Source organism: Hakea prostrata, chromosome 4 (assembly GCF_041222555.1).
Source record: "Hakea prostrata isolate BN-2017 chromosome 4, UWA_Hpros_2, whole genome shotgun sequence".
NCBI classification, from domain to species: domain Eukaryota; kingdom Viridiplantae; phylum Streptophyta; class Magnoliopsida; order Proteales; family Proteaceae; genus Hakea; species Hakea prostrata.
Window position 1 is genome coordinate 34,733,429 of NC_142603.1, and position 23,549 is coordinate 34,756,977.

Here is a 23,549-nt window from a genome sequence, read left to right on the forward strand (position 1 = left end):
TCCCTGATTTGTTTTCTCTAGAGCTTCTACACGAAGGATAAAAATCTCAAAATAGGAAAAGGTGGTTTGATTGTTTCTTCATCATCTTTTGTTCTGTGAATGTTTCAATATATCTTCTTGGGTCTAAACCAACTCATTGTCTGTTGATGGTTTTGTTTTAGCTATAGAGAAGACTAGATTTCTGTGAAATTTTCTCCTTCTAATTAAGAAAGATTGAGAGAGAGAGAGAGAGAGAGCAAACGAGACAGAGAGAGATGGGACTCCCCAAGGGAGATTCTGATAGAAGAGGAGCAAATGGATTGGTTGCAGTTGCAATCGATAAGGATAAAGGAAGTCAGTTTGCTTTTAAATGGGCTATTGATCATCTTCTCAGCAGGGGGCAAACAATTATTCTTATTCATGTAAACCAGAAAGTATCCTCCGTTCCTAGCTCAAGTAAGTCTCTCTTGGGTATGTTTGTGTTGCTGATCTTGTTAAGCATGATAACCCAGTAGAGCATCTTTATAATGACATTTGCAGTAAATTTATCTCAACATATGGGTATCAAATTCTGAAACTTGGTGCTTCTATGATGATGTCTTGGTCAATATTATTTCAGTTTGTTTCCTTCATTTATATGGATTTTGCAATGAGGGAATGCATACAGTTTTCAGTTGGAGAGATCCCCAACTAAATGAGGAAAGAGGATATAAAGGATCCATGAAATATAGAGTTTACAAGGGGATTACAAATCAGGGTAGCCATATGAAACAAAATCCGACCAGGGGCGGAGAGGAGAAAGGCATGCCAGGGCGCAACACAATAACCACGGCACCGTGCGTTGCTTCCCACTGCGTGCGCGAAGTTCGGGTTCAAATCAGGGTAGCCATATGAAACAAAATCCGTATCTCGTGTGAGGTGGTATAGGGAGTTGTAGAATAATAGGGATTCTATAACGATCAATGGTATGCTAGCAAAGCTACAAATGAAAACATGACAACGGGAGAGCAAACACGTGTTGGACGAGATTTTATGTGCTTCATCCAAATGCAGTGTTCACAGCCGAGCTTTGTGGTGATTTTACCATGAAGAAGAAGAGGAAACAGGAATAAATATTGATGCAATTTGTTTCCAAAGCCAAGCAGTTAGTGGATTTCTTCACCAAGGGTCTCTTCTCCCAACTGGCAAGCTCAAGATCTGACTTGTTGATTCTTAAGCTTGAGTGGGTTTATCAGCCAAACACAATATACCTAAATATGTTTGGCAAGAATCCAATCTTTCCTTCTAGGGTTTCTCTATCTTAGAAAGAATGGCTGTTGAGAAACCTCTCTGGCATTTCTCTCTGTGTATACATACTAGCTATACTCACATGTTATCTCTGATGCTTAAATCAATGAAATCATCTTAAAATTATATTTGTCCTAGCAAGGGTCCAATTAATTTTCTCCATGTGATCTCTCCTTTTCCTGATCATCAAGAATTGTATGACTAACAATGAAGAAAATTTATGGGTTACATATCTAATGAAAATCTAAGAGAAGTAACATCTACTGTCTTAGGATCTAGTTTAAAAGTTTTCCACCCTCGGCATTGGTGTAAGCGAAAAACAAAACTCAGAAATGGCAAATAAACAAAAAGCAAATCCATAATGAGAACGGCCTTGTGTATCCCAGGATAGTTCGGTCAAGATGAAAGAAGTGCTACATTCCAATCTTCAGAGTTTCTTGAACAGGCAGCCCTTTTTGTGGATGCATCTATACTGTTATTTCCTGCACCAAAAGCATTTGTGATCTTAGAAGAGATGGATCAATAAAACAAAAGACCATAGCCACTGCTGCATCACCCAAGGGAATTTGTGACTCCACACTGCTCCAGCTTCTGTGAATGAGTCACTTTCAATCCAACCTTATTAAAATTGTTTCTCGTAGCAATTTCAATGGCAGTGATTACCCTGAAACCCTGCACCAGCTTGTCCTTGATTACCTACTAACAAGCCAATAGAGGGTGGGGGGATTAAATGACTTCCGTCGGATGCGAAATTGTGATTCTCATAGAATGCAACTTCAATCATTTTGGAAGCAGTAGATCTCTTGCTGAAACAACTTTGTAGGCCAAACTAACATCAGATTCCTCAAGCATTCAAACACTTAAGTGTACCACTCTATTTGGTGTGTAACAGCCATTCTCATATTGCCCATTATTTTGTTCCAGCTAAACATGATAATGAACGAAAAGAATGGAAGTGAACCAAATTTGTCTTAAAGGAACTAACTTCGCTTTTTTTTTCACCAGGAAAAACAACTCTTGGATCAATGGGAAACGATCCCATCTGACCTCAAAAAATTCTAAGGCTGTTCCATGTTAGTTCCCATTTGTCTTTAGTTATCATCTCCCAGAATACCACAGAACTTAGTACTGTTTTGAACACTAAGATGCTGAACTATTATGTTATTCATTGATTAGTTAAGTTTCACGCCCACAGTTTTAAATTCAATCATATCAATGCATGGATTTGGATCCTGTCCCTGAGAATATGTTTTCATGCTAACCTACTCTACTACAAGTCCTTTTTTTTTTTATTTATTCCAGCAGCAGGTAACCAAGTTGCCCTTTCTTCTGTCAAAGACAGCGTTGCACTGGCATACAGAAGCCAACAAGAAGCTCAAAACAAGGAATTGTTCCTTCCATTTCGCTGCTTTTGTACGAAAAAAGATGTGAGTACCAGATCTCCATTCCTTCTGTTCTTCTAGAGTTTTGGAATATTAGATGGTCGAGGAAGTGAGTAGGGGAGGAAGGACGCTAATAACATTATCATTCAAAACAACTTGAGACACATATAGGCACCAGACCTAAAAGGAAACTAGGAATTTGGAAAATATAATTGTTTAATATTCTGATAGTTTGCCTTTTGAACATGTACAGATACAATGTAGGGATGTTGTAATTGAAGATATGGATGTAGCAAAAGCCATAGTTGAATATTTATCTCATTCAGTAATTGAGAATTTGGTCATCAGTGCCTCAACAAGGAATGCATTTCTCAGGTAATATCTACTGTATTTGAAAATCATTAAAATCGTCAGGCCTCGTTTATGAAGAACCTATTTTAGTTGGTTCAGTTCTCATGTATAAATTACGAAGGAACCAAGCTACAAATCCAGGATGATTATATTAAAAGCAGAACTGGACACCTCCACATTAGAGTTGGTAACACATAGAAGACACAATAAGGATTCACTCTTTAGACTAACAGGAGCTGCATTCATGTGAAATTATGTGCTTCTTTTATGTATATGTATACAGAGTTAAGTTTATATAATGCACATCATTGTTCACAGAAGATTCAAGAGTACAGATATCCCAGCCAGCGTATCTAAAGGGGCACCAGATTTCTGCACCGTGTATATCATCTCAAAAGGGAAGATCTCATCTGTTCGATCTGCTTCCCGTCCAGCACCATGCATCTCTCCATTGAAGAACCAATTGCGGATGCCAAACCAATTCAACAACCAACTGGAACCTGCAGAGGCACATTTCTCCCACAATCCTTCCAGAGTTGGGCAGCTGAAACCACCCATTGATCCCCAATCCATGAATGATGAAAGCGATCAAATCAGGTATCATATGATTATTATTAGAGGCGAAGGCTAACAATACCTTGATCATAGGTACTAATGCTTATCAATCATCAGAATAAACTAAGTGGAACCCCTGAACTGTGGATGGGGATGACAATTCCCACAATGCAAAGTCTTTTTCCTGAATTTGAAATTAAAATATGACATAAGCATCTAACTACTAAAGATTGCTTGTCTAAGTACTGAATGTAACTTTGGCAACCTTACCTTTTCAATGACGTGCAACAACCACAGTTTTAACGAAAGCACTAGCTTGATATTCATCACTTGAACCAGGTCACCATTTGGCAGAAGAGGTCCTACAGGAAAATCCTATGCAGATCTCCCAGCACCGGAAACCGACATTTCATTTGTGAGCTCTGGCCGGCCAAGCGTAGACCGCATGTTCCCTTCACTCTATGACCAACATGAATCTGGTCGCACTCCACGACTTTCAAGAAGTTCAGACAGTGACAACAGAAGCTTCGAGAACTACAGATCTGGAGACAGGTTATCTAATGACTACCAGGATCAGTATTCATCTTTTTCTCAAGAAAGTGGAGGATCATCATATTCATCATCACAGAATATGGTAAGCAATCCCTTACAACCTAGGAAAATATAAATACACTGATTCATGTACTGTATTTGCACATTACCTTAGATGATAAAGTTAGTAGGTATATGATAAGTCCCTAACACAGCTACACTCGCGGACAAACCCTAAATCTGAACGCTGAAGCCTATGACGGTTCTTTTAGTTAATTGAGCTACTTCGGGCTTCTTCGGTTCTTTGAGCCTATTCGAATCGGTTCTTTTGGGCCTATTCGTTGGGTGTCTTCGTGGACATATTGCTTAATGGGGGCTGTTTGAGTATGGAGTTGCCTTGCTCTGGCCGCCCCGCGTGGGTTGTTTCTGTCTTTTTCAGTCCGTTTTGCTTTTCTTCTGGTTTTCCCCTTGTTGGCCTCTTCTCCTCATTTGATGTCCCTGTTCCGTCTCCTCGCGGGGCTCCTTTCTGGGGGCTTGGTTTGGGTCCTTTGTATTCGGTTCTTTTGTTGTTGGGTCTTTCTTCTGTTGGTCTTTCTTCGGGTTCTTTGGGTCCTATTCGTTCGGTTCTTTTGGTCCTTTCGTTGGGTGTTCTTTCGGGCTTTGCTATTGGGGGGGGTGGTCTGTTTTGAGATATGGGGGTTTTGTGAGGCCTTGCTCTTGGGTGCCGTGTTCCCTCTGCTGTGTGTGTTTTGTTTCTGTTCACTTTTATTCAGTCCGTTTTGCTATTATCTTCTTGAGTTATTCCCTTGTTGTGCCTCATTCGGGTACCTAACTTGGTATCGGCATTCCGATCCGGGGGTGGATGCTTGTCGTCTTCCGAGCGGGCGGGGATGGTTGTTAGTCGCTCTTCTCGCGGCACATCGTTCGGCCGCTTGGGTAGCACTCGACATCCGGAGTGTGCGTTAGTTGGTCTCCGGGCGTTGGCCGCTGGTTGGCGCTTCCGGGGCCTGTGGGTTCGGGGGGGGGGCGTCGGCTTTGGACACCCGGTGGTGGTTGAGCCGTGCCGTCGTTTGGTCCGTTGTCCGTCGATTCGTGGGTTTCGGTGTCGTGCCTCCGGTTCGTCGGGGTTGCGGGCTCTGCCCGATCGGGGGCTCGCGCTGCCGACTAGGCTAGGGTTGCAACAAATCATCGCGGGGAGGAGCGTGGGTATTGGGTTTTGGGGTTGGTTCGGTTCCCTCCCGGTTCTGGGTTTGGTCCTCCCTATGGCCAAGTTGTGTTATTTGGGCCTCAATCGGTTTGTTTCATCTCAAACTTAACCCAAACACCCACCGCGCGCCCCCAGCCCCTTGGGTCGCCCCTCCATTCCCCCGGTTTTCGATTTTCACCTTGAGGCGGTGCGTTGGAGGGGTTTGATGTCCCTAGTATCACGGTCTACACTCGGGAGCTCCCTTTCTAGGGAGGCGTTGGCAGGCCTTTGTATTCGGGTTCTTTTTGGTTAGATTGGGTCTATTACATTCTGTTGAGTCATATTACATTCGGTTACTTTTGAGGTCCTATTCGATTCGGGTTCTTTTGAGAGTCCTATTCGTTGGGATGTTCTGTTTTTCTCGTGGAACATTTGCTATAATAGGGGGGAGAGTGGTCTGTTTTGAGATATAGAGGGGTTTTGTGGGCCTTGCTCTTGGGTGCCGTGGTTCCCTCTGCTGTAGTGTGTTTTGTTTCTCGTTCCTTTTATTCAGTCCGTTTTGCTTTATCTTCTTGGTTATTCCACCTTGTTGTGCCTCTTCGGTCCTCGGTTATGAGTGGTAGAGGCCATATGCACATAGGAAACATGTCCTATCAATCTCTAAGAGACTCATTTCTGATTTTTCCAACAGAGATTAGTCGTCAACTTAGATTTTTCTCAAGCTTATGCATGCAACTGGCTGGGATAATTTTGAATGAAGGAACAAGGGTCCTTTCAATAAATTTCAGCCACACATTCTCTTTGTTGTCTTTGAGTAGGACAACTTTATCAGAAGTTGCTTATGTTCTCTCCCTTGCTCCTTAACTTCCTCCCTTCATCCTTCTTCTTGCATATAAATTTGATGAAAAGTCACTGCTTTGACGCAAGATCATTAGATTTAACAAGACTATAATTGAAGGAAACCTAGCTGAATCAAATAAACAGCCTCCTCACCAGAATTTAGAGGCATTTTCTTTGATCATCTTAGGAATGGAAAATCCCAAGAACAAGTCTAGAATAACATTGCTCATAAACTCCATGATTGATGTCAAGAATGTTCTCTGAATTTCCTATGTACAATTCTTTATATCCAAACTTTACTGTCCAGATTCAGCCAAAATTCTTCTCCATGACATTAAGGCTAACCAATCAAATACTTCTTGCGTACAACCAGTCATAAAATTAGCTGGAGGAAATCTATGCCAAAAACATGTTGAATCTCATGAGTTTGGGTTATCAGGCCCATCTTAGCAATACCATCAATTCTTCGCCACAGCATAAGAAATCAAAGTGTACCAATCTTTTAATATATTAAACAATATCATATCAGGGAAATGTTTTGAAGAACTAAAATAGATATAGCAATAATCATAATCATAAGAAATCAGTTGTAAATTCAAGTCTTAACTTTGGTTTCTATCCTGTTTTTTTCCAAATTCAGTTTCTGGATCTGACAAATACATCAAACCCACGTTTGGCATTAGCAGGCATACCGAACCATCTCAGTTGAAACCAAATTTAACATTGCAAAGATATTGTTATTCTTATATAAAAAGGATTTTGAGGCTTAAGTTTTTTCTCTTGTATGCTGTAAGAGAGTAGAAGAGAGAAAGTCAGTACCATGAGAGGAAGAAGTTGTTCTTTAGAAGAGGCTAGGAGGCCTTACTCATCGTATAAGCTTCCTATAGCTAATGTCTTTGTTAATAACAGTCCCACGATTACAACTAGTATAGGAAATCAAATGAAAAAGGACACTAGAGGGAAAAACTTGGATTCTTGGATCTGAGTAATGCCAACTTGAAATCCTCCAATTTGCCCTTCGAATACTCCCCCTCAAGCGGGAGCATAGAGATTAAGCATGCCCAGCTTGTTACACATATAGTCAACCCTGGCAGCCCTAAGGACTTTGTGAGTAAATCTGCCAACTGGTCGCCTGTACGAACATGTTTTGGAGCAATCAATTCTTGTTGTAGCTTTTCACGAGCAATGTGACAGTTAATGTCAATGTGTTTTGTACATTATGAAACATTGGGTCAGTAGCACTGTGAATAGAGCCTGATTATTGCACCATATAGTCATAGAGGAATCATCACAAAAGCCTACCCCTCTCAACAACAGTTTGGTCCATATCAACTCACAAGTGACCTATGCCATAGCTCTATACTCAAACTCTACGTTTGACCTAGCCACAACAGTTTGTTTCTTTACTCTCCAAGATACAAGAATACCACCAATCGGAGAGCAGTAGCCTGTGGTGGACCTCCTATCAATTGGTGATCCAGCTCAATTTGCATTATTAAACGCTTCAACTCTTCTATGACCATTAACTTTGTATAGTAGTCCATGACTATGAGCCTTCTTAAGAGACCTAAATACTTGGACAACTGCATCCCAAAAGATGTCCTAGGGGTAGACAGAAATTGACTCACAACATTAACTAGAAAAACAATATCAGGTCGAGTCATGATAAGATAATTCAACTTTCCAACCAGCCTTCAATAGCTTTCTTAGATGATCGAGAGAACATCTCTATCTTTTGGCATAAGCTTCACATTAGGATCCATAGGAGTATCTAGAGGCTTAGAGCCAAGCAATCCAATCTTTGTCAACAAATCAAGTGCATCCTTTTGTTGTGACAAGAGAATCCTTTTCTGTGATTGAGCAACTTCTATACCCAAAAAATATTTCAATCTTCCCAAGTCCTTACTCTGAAATTGTTATTGTAAATATAACTTCAATTTATCAATCCCTATAAAATCATCTCCAATGATAGTAATATCATCAACATAAATGATGAGAAACAGATTTCTCGTGCTAGAGCAATGGTAAAGTATTGAATGGTCACTGTCATAACGAGTCATTCAAAAATCTAACACCACGGAAGTGGACCTACCAAAGTATGCCTGAAGTGATTGCTTTAGCCTATACAAAGACTTCTTTTAGATGATACACCATGCTATTCTTCCCTTAAGCAACAAACCCTGGAGGTTGTCTATATAAACTTCTTCGTGGAGATCACCATTGAAAAACATTGACACATGGTAGTCAATGAGATCAAAATCCTAACTGATGTCAACCTAGCAATAGGAGAAAAGGTCTCCAAGTAATCTGCACCATCCACTTGAGTATATCCTCTCGTGACAAGTCTAACTTTCAAATGAGCAAGATTCCCATCAGGGTTGTTTTTCATAGCAGATATCCACGGGTTATGCGGTGGCTTTCTTTCAAGGAGGCAAAGGCACCAAATCCCAAGTATCATTGTCATGTAAGGTGGACAATTCTTCCATTATAGCAGTTGTTCATCCTAGACTAAAGAATGCCTCTGTAATAGACTTAAGGAGAGGATGATTTTCAATGGTGGATAAACAAGTGTGAAATGTGGAGGATACGTTAGCATAAGAAACAAAATTAGATACTAGATACTAAACACAACTTTGAGTGCCTTCATGAAGGGCAATTGGGACATTAAGGTTAGATAAAGGAGGTAGAGTACTTACCACTAGATCTAGAAGAGAAGACAACATTGGTGGAGGAGGCGTGGGAGCAAGAGGGGCAGCAGCTAATTGGCAATGTCACTAGTACACTATTGAGCCATCCGTTTGATTTGCTGGAATTCGCTGACAAACAATATCCAATGATATAGTAGTTTGAATAATGGTGACCGAAGCATCATCATCAATGGTGAAAACATAAACATCAGTAGAATAAGGTGTTGACTTAAAACATAAAACATTGGTAGGGACAAAATATCCTTAAGTCACATGGATAACACCGATACCCTTTTTGAGTGTGAGAGTAACCAACAAACATACACTTCAGAGCTCTAGGATCGAATTTAGATAACTTGTGGCGAAGATCACAAACAAAGCAACCACACCCAAAGACCCGTGGCGGTAAGGCAAACCGAAAAATAGAAGGAAACAAAGCAGAATATGGAATTCCCCCTTTCAAAATTGAAGATGGCATACGATTAATAATAAAACAAGCAAAGAATACTACATCAACCAAGAAAGGTTTGGGCACCTTCGTCTTGAACAATAAAGAACGTGCTAGTTCCATAAGATGATGATCTCTTCCTCTCTGCAACACCATTTTGTTTTGGGGATGTAGGCAATAGAGGACTGATGAAGGATGCCATAAGAATTCATAAAGGAAAGGAGGTGTAAGGGTTGGAAAAGTACTCTTTTGCAGTATTTCTACGAATAATCTTAACCATAATGCCAAACTAAGTATAAATTTCCACAATAAAGTCATTGACCTTAGACATCACAATTAATTAAAGCATAAGGGTGGGAAGACGGTTTACAACCGCTTACACAATGAAGCTTCCCAAGCTGACACAACTGACACTGTAACTTAGACATATGCTGAAAACGAGTATCTAGTAATTTTAAACTTTGTAAAGAGGGATGACACAGCCTGCAAGCAATCTGATGTGGTAGAGAGATGCTTGAATAGGTAACAGATGTGACAAATAGATTCAACACCTTAGACTCATGACCCTTACCAAGCATTTTCTTCATCCTATGATCTTGAAAGAGACAAAAGCTAGGTACATAGGTGACAAAACAATTATATTCAGTGGTAAGCTTACGAACGTACAATAAATTAAATGGAAATTCTAGATAATGGATTAGGTTAGGGATGGGGTAAGATGAATTGTTCTTATGCCTTTAACTGTGGCACGGGAATCATTTACAGTAGCAAACCTACATATGAGTACTTCTAGAACTAGATTTACGATTATTAGTGATGGCAAGTGTAGATGTAGTATTAAGGGGCCTTCTCTTTTAAAGATTCAAAAGAAGGTGTCAGATAAGGTGGGCACTTTGTCACCACCAAGGACTTGCGATCTTACTGAATCAAATTCTCCTAAGGTTCTCTTGAAAACTCATCACAATAAGTTGCTCATGCTGGTTCTACATCTCATAACAGTAGAAGTGATAGTAAGTATGGAATTAAACTTTTCATACATCCTCTTAAAGTCTGTAAAATACTGGGCCAAATGTTGGCCCTTCCTATCAACTTTGTAGAATTTGTGGGATTGCTTATATATACGGGATAAGTTGTTCTAACTAGACTATTGAACATTCAAATATTGCCATAGTTCTTTAACTGTATCAATATGGAATTTAACAACAACAACAATAACCCAACTAAATGGGGTCGGCTACATGGATTCTTGCCTTCCAATCAGTTGTGTTTGAGGCCATGCTAGATGAAAGGCCTAAGCTATGCATATCCTTTCTCACCACTTCTCTTAAGGTTATCTGAAGTCCACCCCTAGCTCTTTTAGTTCCTTCAATTAGGATTATACCATTTCTCTGTACAAGGGCATTTATAGGTCTCCGTTGAACATGACCATGCCAACTTAAACGACTTTCCCTAAGCTTATGACTTATGGGATAAACTCCCAAACCAACTCTAATATGATCATTCCTTATCTTACCTTCCTAGTTTTGCCACTGATCCATCTTAGCATCTTCATTTCTGCTACACTAAATTTATCTATATAATTCTTTTTAACAGCCCAACTCTCTGGACTGTACATCATAGCTGGTCGAACGACGGGCCTATAGAATTTTCCTTTAAGCTTTAATGGAATATGTTGATCACACAAGACCCCGAATGCACTTCTACACTTCATCCACCTTATTTAATTCTTTGCGAAACATCATCCTTTATATCGCCTCTTTTATTTATGATTGAACCTAGGTACCTAAAAGAATCACTCCGAGGAATCTCCTTATTGTCAAATTTCACCACCTCATCGTTTGCCCGATCATGACTAAAGTTATAAATTAAATATTCTGCCTTCGTTCTACTTAAGTTAAAGCCTCTTGATTCTGAAGCTACTCTCCATAATTCTAACTTGATATTAATCCCCACTTGAGTCTCATCTATCAACATAATATCATCAGCAAAAAGCATACACCAAGGGACAATATATGTTGATCCTTGATGTAACCCAACTGTAATTGAGAATTCATTACTTTGTCCTCCACTGTTCTTACACTTATCACTAAACCATCATACATATTCTTAATTGTGTCTACATACTTACTTGCGACACTTCTTTTCTCTAGTACTTGCCAAATTAATGCTTTAGGGACTCTTATCATAAGCTTTTTCTAGGTCCATAAATGCCATATGAAGGTCTTTCTTACACTCTATATCTTTCCATAAGTCTCCTAATTAGCTAAATAGCCTCCGTTGTAGATCTTCCTGGCATAAACCCAAACTGGTTCTCTGTGATTGTGGTTAAGTGTCTCAAACGAGTTTTAATTACTTTCTCCCATAATTTCATAGTATGACTCATCAGTTTGATGCCCCTATAGTTATTACAGCTTTGAATATCTCCTCTAGTTTTATAAATTGGAACCACAATGATTCTCCTCCATTCATCTGGCATTTTTCCTATGCTTATAATCTTATTAAAAAACTTAGTCAACTAAATTAGTCTGTGAGTTCCTAAGCTCTTCCATACTTTTATTGAAATTTCATTAGGATCTTGTGTCTTGCCTAGCTTCATCCTCCTTAGTGCTTCTTTTACTTCAGACATCGAGATCCTCCACATATATGTTTGAAAATTGGTGCCCTGGTAAATGATGTAATCGTCCGAATCACAAGTGATTAAAGCATGCTCGTTTAGTAGACTAGAGAAATAGATTTTCCAATTTTTTTTAATGTCCTCATCACATACTAGTATTTTACCATCTCCATTTTTAATAAATCTATCATGATCAAGATCTCTATTCTTCCTATCCCTTATTTTAGCTATCTTATAAATAGATTTCCCCCCCCTTCCTTTTGTGCCCAACTTATTGTATAACTCTTCATACTTCTTCTCCCTTGCTTATCCCGCAATTTTCTTAGCTTCATTTCTAGCCAACCTATACCTTTTGAAAATCTTCAACATCCTTAGTTCTTTGCCATATCTTAAAACTAGCTTTCTTATTCCTAATGGTAGCTTGAACCTCACCATCCCACCACCAAGCCTCTCTATAAGAATTAAGTTTTCCTTTTGATTCACCTAGGATATCTTTAGCCGCATTCCTGATACACATAGTCATCTCATTCCACATTGCATTAATGTCCCCCTCAAAATCCCACTTTCATTGTTTGATTACTTCATTAGCAAAGGATTTCAAGCACTCTCCTTTCAAGTTCCACCATCTTATCCTGGGATAGTTAACCTTGTACCTTCTATGATTTTTTGGGGTTATGACATATCCAAGACCACAGGTCTATGTTGTGCAATTAAGCTTTCCCCTGGTATCACCTTGCAATCCTTGCACAACAATTTCCACTTTTGAAGGTAATTAAATGCTCATATCTCTTTTTGAAGTAAGTATTTATAATAGATAAATCAAAAGCAACAGGAAAATCTAAAATTGAAATCCCTTCCTCATTCCTCTTTCCAAAACCATATCCTCTATGTATACCCTCATAGCATCTTTGATATTTTCCAATTTGTCCATTTAGATCACCTCTTATGATAATCTTTTCTCCTGGACGAATTCCTTACATTAATCCATCCATATTTTCCCAAAATTCAAGTTTTAGACTTTCATCCAATCCTACTTGAGGTGCATAGACACAAATTATATTTACAATCTCTTTCTCCATTACAAGCTTGATAGCAATAATCCTATCACCTACTCTTTTAACATCCACCACATCATTCTTAAAATCTTTATCCACTATTATACCTACCCCATTTTTATTAGACTTATCCCCAGTATACCAGAGTTTAAAGTCATCCAACTCTTTAGCTCTTTTACCCTTCCATCTAGTTTCTTGAATGCAAGCTATATTAATAATTTTTTCCTCATAACGGCTATCAATTCTAGGCTCTTACCTGTTAGAGATCCTATGTTCCAAATGCCAATCTAATCCTAAGTTTTTGGACTAGCTTCTTTACCCACACTCGTCCATGGCGAGGGAACCCTTGCCTACTTATCACTGCATTCAGGCGCTGATGCGACGCGTCACTTACAAGGAACGCCCTAGCTAACCCTTGCCCACTTATCATTACACCCGAGCCATAGTGTAGCACGTCGCTTCTTTTTTGGGGAACGCCCTAGCATAACGTTTATCATATAAGGTCAAATCCATGAAAAATGGGATTTCAAATCTACGGATTCATGGTTCAAAAAATTAACTGTTTGATTTGCCTCAAATCTATCAAGTTCATAGAGTTCTGTTGGATTACTCCGCGTGAATATGCAAATTTCATCAATTTTATACTTATGGTGGAATTCATGGATTTCACCCAATACCCAAGAATGGCTTAATTCACGTTTTTAGGCAAAAAAAAGTGAAATTCCTGGATTTCATGAATCTAGGGATTTGAAATCTCTGGATTCAGATAACCAGACGGACCCTAAATCCATTCCTACCTTTCTACTTCTGACCCTAGCCAAAACCTTCACCCAGTCCTACTTGGTCTAGGATTTGATTTTTCAAGTCTAAATTCTAATTCTCATATAAATTCAGATCTGGACTTCAATTCTAGCATACTTGAGTAGAGATAAAGCCCTATAATACCCATTAACACCCTCGAAAAACCCTCTATTATTGCTAGAAACTCCTAGGCTAAACCCTAACTCTAGGGAATTACAAATCTACGCTTAGCCCTATACCTGGTTCATAGTAGCATGACAAAGATAAATCCAAGGGGTTCTGCTGCTGACGTGACTACTTCAAGATATCCTTTAAGGTTGAGGATGGATTCAGTGTAGTACAAAGTAAAGGCTAGTGCTAATCTGATATTTGTGGAAGCATCTCTTGGACTTCAATTTTTTTTTTTTTTTGGGTAAAGAAAAAGAGGGGATGTAGTAGCGGTGACTTAGCGCCCCCCCGCTACGCAATGTTCGGACTTTTTATCGAGTGCGACCTATGCAAGCATTAGCCCCTGTGCACTACCAGCGCAAGCACTGGCCCCGTCAGCGGAGCCCCACCGGAGGCCTAGTATAGTCCACAAAAGCCGGTAGCACTCATGCCCAGGCCAAAGAGCACACAACTGTCCAATGCAAGAAACAGAGGAGCAGAAGGGATTCAAACCTGGGACATGAGGTTTACCAAACCACTTGGAAGTGAGCTTGGGACCACTAGACCACCACCCCCGGTGGTGGACTTCAATTTAATGGGCACAATTATCATCAAGTAGAGAAATTACTTTATGAGGCATGTCTTTCGCTGATGTTGTTGCATTGGCCATGTCCCTGTACTTCTTAGAGGCATTCTCCGTATTTGTTAGGGCTTGTCTTCAAGGGCTAGGATGTCCACCTAGTTCTTCATGATTGGGGCCTTGTGGTCTCTTAGGCACTTCTTTGTAATTACCTTAGAAAGCGTGGGTAGGCATCACTACACTTGTTTCTAACTCATCATGATCCTGTTGGCTTTCCAAGTGTTGTTTGCTGTTAGGAAGTTCTACTATGGCTGCTTCTAGAGGTGGTCATTGTACTTCTTTTGGAGGAGTTGGCTGGTGGCTTTGGGGGACTGTATCTCCCCTTCTTTGAGGACACTCACTGGCTTGGTAGTCCTTGTTGTAGTAGCTAGGGTTGCCGTAGTTGGTGTAGCATGTTCCCTTCTAGTCTGTCCTAGGAGGGTGGGGAAGAATTGTGGAGAGAGTGGTGGATAGTGATCCCTTCTATGGATAGTATTTTGACTGATGTGGCTGATCTGATTATCCCTATTGTTTGCCTCTCTATGCCAGTCCTCGTAATTTCTTTCTATCAAATGTAGTAAACTTTTGGGAGTTTTGGAGTTGTTGGTGTTGCCTAGCTTGATGTTCTCATGGGAAAAGTAAATGGCTCAAATCTTCTGACATCTCTTCCCAAATAGTGAGTTCATGACCTTCATACATCATTTGTTTCCTCTCGTAGTTCTGTTTATCTCACTAGTTGCTTATATACAAACCCCATCTTGCAATTCTCTGAATAATAATGCCAACCAAAATATTGATCAAGATCATTGAGCCACTCATAAAACACTTGAAGATCTCTAATGCCGTTATAAGTTCTCAACTTGTACATCTCAGGAGTTCACTGTGGTTGTTGTATCCCTCTGTAGATACGATGATGAGATTGGAAGTAACTTCTAGCTGGTTGCTCCATGGCTTTGGTGATTACTGGTTCATTAGATAGTTGTGGGTTTGCTGGAATTGCAACTCTGATATCAATTGATGTAAATCCAACTCTAGGGTTAAGGTTTCTTAGGAATATTCCCTAGAATTCAGGACTGGCCTAGAATCTTCCAGCAAATTAATGGAATTAATGGATGATCTTAGGACTATTACAGGGATAAAATGTTGAATCTAAAATTAAGTGGGAAGGCTTTGCAGAAAAGGGAAAAGTTAGGGTTTGGTCAAAACCCAAGATGGGATAGTTTACTAGGTAGTAGGAAAGCCAAAATAATATTAGGGAAATTATGAAAGGTAAAAGAAACCTAGGTTGGGGTGTGGAGGGGGTTTAGGGATAATTCTTGGGAAAAGGGAAGGGAAGGGAAAGAAAAGGAAACCCTATGATTAGGTATGCGAAGGGTTTGGGATATTAAGAAAATCATGGAAGGAAAAAATAGAGGGAATTAAGTGTTCAATTGGGATGGGAAGTGTCTTGGATAAGTGAGGGAGGGATAAGGGATCTTGCGGTAAAGGGAGGGAGGGGTTTGAGACTTGTGGCAAGGAGAGGAGGTGTTCTTGACCGTGATTTTCTTTTCTTCTTGCTCTCTTTCCTTTTCTTTCTTCTATCTTGTCTTGTCTTGTCTTCTTTTTTTTTTTTCCTGCCGCAAGAAAAAGAGACTGAGACTGAGAGATCGAGAGTGTTGGGAGGGGAAGGCCGGAAGGGGAGGGTCATAGGGAATGGATAGGGGGTGGGGGGAGGTTGCACTGAAACAGGGGAGGGCTGGGATGGGTGCAATGGAGCTTGGGGAGGTGGGGAGTGTAGGGGTTTGTACTTACTTGATTGAAAGGCTGCAGTGATTAGCTGTTGTAGAAGATGAGAAACTTAATGGAAGATGCTAAATGTTGAAGAATTTTTCTAAAATCCACTGAGGCCCCCCACAAAACGGAAACCCCAGTTCTTAATAACTTTTCATTCAATCCAAAGTGAAAATTACATAGATTGTCAAGCTATATATCAAGAGACTCTAACTTGGGTGGGATTCCTTAATAGACAAGGATCGCACCACCTGACCAAAACTCTTGGATTGGAATCTAATTAATTAAAAGACTTGGTAGGTCTCCTTTATAGATTAGGATACCACCACATTACAAGGACTCTTGATATGGAATCTACTTTATTAAATACACATGCTAGTTAGACTTTTAAGTTAATTTAAATAAAGCACATGCCAATTTAAGATAACTGAGGACTTAGCAACACTCTTAAGAACAAACAAAACTCAACTCAACTCGCTAATTTAAACTCAAATAAACTTCTGAATTAATCTGGAAATAATTCCAGACTTAAATAAGGGGGCAGAATGCCAAAAATACCCCCCAAATTGGGGGTTCAGCTAGGCTAGGGTGGCTTCTTCGATCCATCCTAGGTGCTTTACTTGAGGTTTCAGCTTGGGGGTCCCTGTGTTCACATCACTATCCTTTCATAAAAAATGAAGTTTGATTGCTTCGTTACTCTATTGATTCTCTAATGACCAGAAAGATGCAGCATTAGGTGTTGTCACCCCTGCAGTCGTGACCTAAAGGCCGTCAACTGCATGAATGGATCACCAAAACATTGCAGGTATGTTTGTAAACCCTAATAGCTTTGAATCTAGGGTAATCTAGAGCACCTCTTGCTCTAATACCATGTAAGTCAGTAGAAGAGAGAAAATCAGTACAGCAAGAGGAAGAAGAAAGTTGTTTTAGAGAATAGGCTAGGAGGCCTTACTCATTTTTTAAGCCTTGTATAGCCAATGTCCTTATTTATAATAAGTCCATAGATTACAACTAGTATAGGAAATCAAACGAGAAAGAAAACTACAAAAAAGGAAACTTGGATTCTTGAATCAGAGTAGTGCCAACTCGAGATCTTCCAACTTTCCCTTTTCTACCAATAAAACCCTTTGAACATATGACATATACACATTTTACCACCATTCAACAAATTCTGCCCCTAGAAGAAACTCAGATTTGATACCCAAGCTTGTATCTGAATTTGAGATTCAATTTTTTTTTTGGCATAAATGTAATAAAGTTGATTTCAAACTCCCAAGAATTCATAGTATGATCATGTAGACATAAATATGAGATTCTCTTTGTTTCTCATTATTCGAGAATCAGAAAGAACTTTTTCGAGTTTAAATTTGTTAATTCAGAATCTGAGGTTTGCATACGGCTCTCTTTGGCATAGTTTATATTTATGTTTATGACTATTTATGAATAATCAATTATGGTAATAGGTTATGTAATAGATAGTAATTGTCTGGTTATTGCTAGATACAATATATTATATAATAAGAAATGGGTTTGGTATGGCTAGGTAAATAATGTATTATATATCATCAATTTGGTTTTGGGTTTGGTTTCAAGTTTTTTAATGTTTTTTCCTCTCTCTAGTGAAGGGGTTGGTTTTAGCTTACCTTGTTTATAGGTATTAATAAACCTCCATGTGCAGCTATATATGAAGTTATAGACAAAAATTAACAAACAAAGGAGGGGAGTAATATATTTACATATATGGCATGATAATTAATTGCTAAAGAAAAAAATGGTAATTAATTAGTTTTTAGATATATGTAAAAGTTACTAAATAATATCATAATACTTTGGCTATAGAGTTCGGACATTTGGTAAAACCTGTCAAAATTAGGTTGGGCTTGCTCTCAACTACATAAATCCATCCTAAGTAATACTAGGTGATAATTAGTTATAAAGTTGTTGGATGTATTATGGAAGCAAATAATATTTGGAATTATATAATGCGAAGTAATGAATACAAGTGAATTAAATGAACACAAAGAAATATTTAAAATGTGATGTTTATTAAAAATGCTAATCACGTGAGGCATTTTAAGAGTACTTCATTTCTTTTTTATTTTTTCTTGGTGATTTAGAACTACTTTATTCATACATTATGCATGATTTTTTATTGAAAAAATTTTATGTACACCCCAAATATAATTTTAACAAGCTTAAATACCCCAAAACTATGCCAAATTGGCAATCACCCCCTTTCCCTTTAGCACTTAGTCAGTTAAAGAAAATGAAGAATATACCCTTAGTTGTATTATTCTTTACCTTATAATAAAATAGTGAATTGAGGAATTAAGGAGAAGGAATTCATGGAGCAAGAAATAAAATGAAATTTAGGACTCAATGTTTTTAGGGCCAACATTGTGAAATCAAAAGAGAGCAAGGGTATTATAGGAGTTATGAATTATCTAACTATGACTTAACGAAATCTGGTAATGAATTAAGTATACCATTGTGAAAATTTAAAAGACTTTTTAGGATGTCTGTGCGAATTTGATATATCTTTGGGGTGTCTGTGTTTTTTGCCAATTGTCATGGCATGTCTTTGAAATTTTTCTTTTTTTAATTTAGAATACATTATGCATGTTTGAGAATAATAAATGATAATACAAAATTCGCATGGATAATGGAAATATTTGTGACTATTGGCTCTGGTTATTGTATGTACTTAGTTCTTCTTTAACACAACAATTTTCAACTTATCTTTTTTTGAAGAATATGTTTGATATATTGGAGGCAATTGAAATAATACTAACCTATCTATAAGAAGGAAGTCTTAGGTACATTTTTATTTCTAATTTCATAACAATGTGAACTAAATTAGACTATTTATTGAGTTGAATGATTACCAATCCAAATCCTTCAATTACAAAATTTCATATATTTTAATATGCAATATTAGGTGATTTTTGACATGTTCTTTTTTATTATGAACTATAATTTTGAAGTATTGTTATATTAGAATTAGCCAAGTAAAGTCACAAATTTGCAATTGTGGAGTAAAGTTGTATTGAAAGTATTGTGGTATTACATTAATCTAATAAGAGGGTTTTTTCAATGTATATTGATATTCTAATTTGGTGTAAAACTTAACAATTTATTTTTCTCTTCCATAGTAGAGTGTGCAAGTAACATATCTTATCTCCTATAATTGAGAGGAGGGGAGAATAATTAATTAGTTAACTTAAGCAAAGAATAAGAAATGAAAAAAAAAAAAAAAAAAAAACCGCGAAGTATTAAAAAATAAATTAACATAAAAGAAAAAAATTATTATCAAATAATTATGTATTATTGAAAATGGTGTTGCAATATTAATTATTATTATATTGTGAAATAAAATTATATATTTTTTTTGGTACTATTTGTTGTTGCATGCAAATCAATTAAGGACTTTAAAGGAAATAAAAATATAGCCATTTCTCTTGAGTTCATGCTTTTGTAATATTAGTGTGATTAGTGTGATGGTATATATGATATCGGCTTTGGTTTTGATTTTGGTTCACTTTTATTAATTTAGATTAATTTAGATATCCCTAAAATGTTCTTAGGGGAGTTTTTATTTATTTATTATTTTTTATTGAATAAGCATAGGTTGGAAAGAGAGAAAAAGAATTTTTTGTGACATTACCATTTTTGTCTTACTTAAGTAATAATTCTGCACATGTTTCATTAATGGTACTCTCATAAACAAAAATAAACAGTTTATGACAATAAATCATAGACAACTTTTAATCTATTTATGCTTAAATCAAATTAATTAAGGAGAAATAGATGTCATAAATCATACCAAACACATCTATTTATTTTTATATGTCGAATAATTATAAATTTAAACTATACTAAAGAGAACCTTAGTTGCTAAAGTTGATTTTCTCCATCCTTTTCTTATTTTTCGACTTTGAAGTACAATAGCATGTTTACCAAAAAAAAAAAAAAGAAAAAGAAAAAGAAAAAAAAGAGTACAATGGGATCTTTGTAGATTAGAGAAACTAGGTGAATCCTCCTCTCCTTCACTTGAGGCCCTCCATTTTCTCGTTTCTTTCTACATTTTGACTCGACAAGGGCTTCCCCACAAGTCACCATCCTTTAAAAACATCATTTTTCCAACACTTGGTACCGGAGTGTTAAGTAACTGAAATTTTCCATAAGTCAAGTCTTACACATCAAAACTTGGTCTTCAAGCTCTCCACAACCCCATAATTTTTTTCTTCTTTTACTAAAATTCTTCTCCCACAATTAATCCCAATGATTAGGCTTGATTACTTTAAAAGTATCTTCTCAAACTTGGGCAGCAATAAAACAATGATATATATATAATAGATTTTCGAACACTCTACAGTCTCATCACTATTATCTCTCTATTATCTAAATCTTCTATTTGCTCACACTGCTTAAATCATAGCATACATGAAACCTAGTGTTGAAACTATTGAACAAATAGCAAACCAATGAACAATTTGTAGTACTTCATATTGAATCAGTCACATTTGTTCCATTTCATGCACCCACATGCATTGGAAATTTTATTTTGGGTTCTAGTTGCATCACTTGTCTTTGAACTAGCAGGAAGATGTTGAGGCTGAGATGAGGAGGCTAAAATTAGAACTCAAGCAAACAATGGATATGTACAGTACAGCTTGCAAAGAAGCACTCAATGCAAACCAGAAGGTATAAGAGCTAACGTAGATCTGTTTTTTTGCTTTAAATGACTCCATGATTGTGTCCAAGTTACAACTTGGTGTTTTCGGTGTAGGCCAGGGAGTTCCATCGCTGGAAAATGGAAGAAGAGCAGAAGTTTGAAGAGGCACGAATGGCTGAGGAAACTGCGCTTGCAATTGCAGAGAGGGAGAAAACCAAGTGCAAAGCAGCCATTGAGGCCGCTGAAGCAGCTCAAAGAATTGCAGAACTGGAAGCACAAAAGAGAATAAATGCAGAGATGAAAGCCCTCAGAGAATCAGAGGAGAAGAAAAAGGTGTTGAATTCTCTTGCAAATTCTGATGTTAGGTATAGGAGATACACCATTGATGAGATTGAAAAGGCAACAGAATTTTTCACTGAATCTAGAAAGATTGGGGAAGGTGGTTATGGACCAGTATATAAATGTTATTTGGATCACACACAAGTTGCAATTAAGGTTCTACGTCCAGATGCAGCTCAAGGAAGGTCACAGTTTCAGCAGGAGGTAATGAACTAGGGGAAGGAGGGGAGTGGATTGCTCAAGATCCATGGATAGGATGTTGGGATTCTAGGAATGTATTATTTAACACTTGGTTTCCAAATGCAGGTTGAAGTTCTAAGTTGCATACGCCATCCAAATATGGTTCTCCTCCTAGGAGCCTGTCCTGAGTATGGTTGCCTTGTCTATGAATACATGGCCAATGGAAGCCTAGACGACTGTCTCTTTCGACGTAGGAACAACGCAGTTCTCTCATGGCAGCTGAGGTTCCGAATAGCAGCAGAAATTGCCACTGGTTTACTCTTTCTCCACCAAACGAAGCCAGAGCCACTAGTGCATAGAGATCTCAAACCTGCCAACATCTTGCTAGACCGCAATTATGTTAGCAAGATTAGTGATGTTGGCCTAGCTAGGCTAGTGCCTCCTTCTGTTGCTGATAATGTCACACAGTATCTCATGACATCAGCAGCTGGAACTTTCTGTTACATAGATCCAGAGTATCAACAAACAGGTATGCTTGGCATAAAATCAGATATCTACTCCTTTGGTATCATGCTTCTACAAATTATAACAGCCAAGCCACCAATGGGCTTGACACATCATGTTGAAAAAGCTATTGAGAAAGGAACATTGGCTGAGATGCTGGACCCTGCTGTACCTGACTGGCCAGTTGAAGAAGTTCTGAGTTTTGCTAATGTGGCACTAAAGTGTGCAGAACTTAGACGTAAAGATCGGCCAGATCTTGGCAATGTCGTCTTGCTAGAACTCAATAGGCTGAGAGATCTTGCTGAGGACAACATGCCCATGCTGCCACTAGGAAGCCTGTCACCAAACCACAACCATGCTTCAATGCGCCAAGTAAGTGAAATGCAAACCTATACATGAACTAGTAATCCAAAATAAACATGTAAAGATGACAGGAATAAAAAAAAATTAATAGCACAAGTGGGCCAAAATAAATGTTTTAGCTTCGATATCAAAATGCTGAAACATCTACCTACAAGTTCCATATTAAACAAGGCAAACCTCACTGAAGTTAGTACCTAATATCTACAATCATTACTCAGAGTACGGGATTACAAATTATTGAGATATTTTCTGCAGGAAATAATGAGCGACCCTCTTCTTGCTGGATATGATAGCTCAAAGAGTCGGTCAAGCGGATCTTCCTTCCCTGGAATACGATCAAGTGTGATCTGAGAAGAACTGAGGGCCTGGAGGTGCATGGGAAGGGGTAGGGAAGAGTAGAGATTTATTTGATTTTCGTGGTTTGAGGAAGCTCATCTTGCTTCTCTGTATCATTACTCAAGAAGATTGAAGTCAATGGGGGGACTTGCATAACCTTTTTGCATTCTAGTATAGGAAATCAAGTAGTGAAATGATAACAATTCCTTGGTATACATGCAGAAATGTAAAGGCAGCCTAGCTGGATTGAAATTCTTTTAATTTTCTAGTTACAAAAAAGGACGTTAGTATGCTTGAGAAGGCTCCTGGGTAGTATGACTTGACCATTCATGCTTAGGAAGTGGGTGTTGGATTTTTGTTTTAAACTAATATAATATAATATGATATTTATTTAATTGTCAAAAGTCGTTAAACTGTAATCACCATGCATTTCTATATTTTTAGAGCTCGTGTTTTAGGACTCTACTGGATGGAAAGATTTGCATCCAAGGCTTTTTGGCTATCTAATGTATACAGGATATTTTAAGTTGCTATATACGCTTTAGTTCCATTTTGGTCGTGAGCTAATGATAATACCATTATATAAATAATAATTGTTCCTAAGTGGGATGTGTGTTAGAAGAGAAGTATGGACCACATGCGCGTGCTAGGCCAAGTTGGGTCAGGCTATGGCTGTGGTCAATGATCCGGGTCCATGTGAAATAGGTCAATGACCACGCTCACGTAGTGCAATGCAAACCTAGTTTGAACCCCAGTTTGACTAAGCAATGGAATATAAAATCTACATATTAATTAATTAATTACACTTGGAACTTTTTGTCGGGTTTTGACATTTGTGTAGTATTACATATTTTGAGAGCAGACAATGTTTCTGCCAATTTGTTAGCCAGAGGTGCTTGT

At 38.1% G+C, this 23,549-nt stretch overlaps 1 protein-coding gene across 1 annotated transcript; it reads left to right on the forward strand.

Moving 5' to 3' along the window:
• The first annotated feature begins 254 nt into the window (after positions 1 to 254).
• Positions 255 to 22,664, forward strand: LOC149018730 (U-box domain-containing protein 35-like). Its single transcript, XM_089153956.1, has 9 exons — positions 255 to 435; positions 2,572 to 2,693; positions 2,902 to 3,023; positions 3,318 to 3,596; positions 3,894 to 4,188; positions 20,855 to 20,956; positions 21,042 to 21,470; positions 21,573 to 22,322; positions 22,569 to 22,664. The coding sequence occupies exons 1-9, from the start codon at positions 255 to 257 to the stop codon at positions 22,662 to 22,664; spliced, it is 2,376 nt and encodes a 791-aa protein (XP_089010082.1).
• The last annotated feature ends 885 nt before the right edge of the window (positions 22,665 to 23,549 follow it).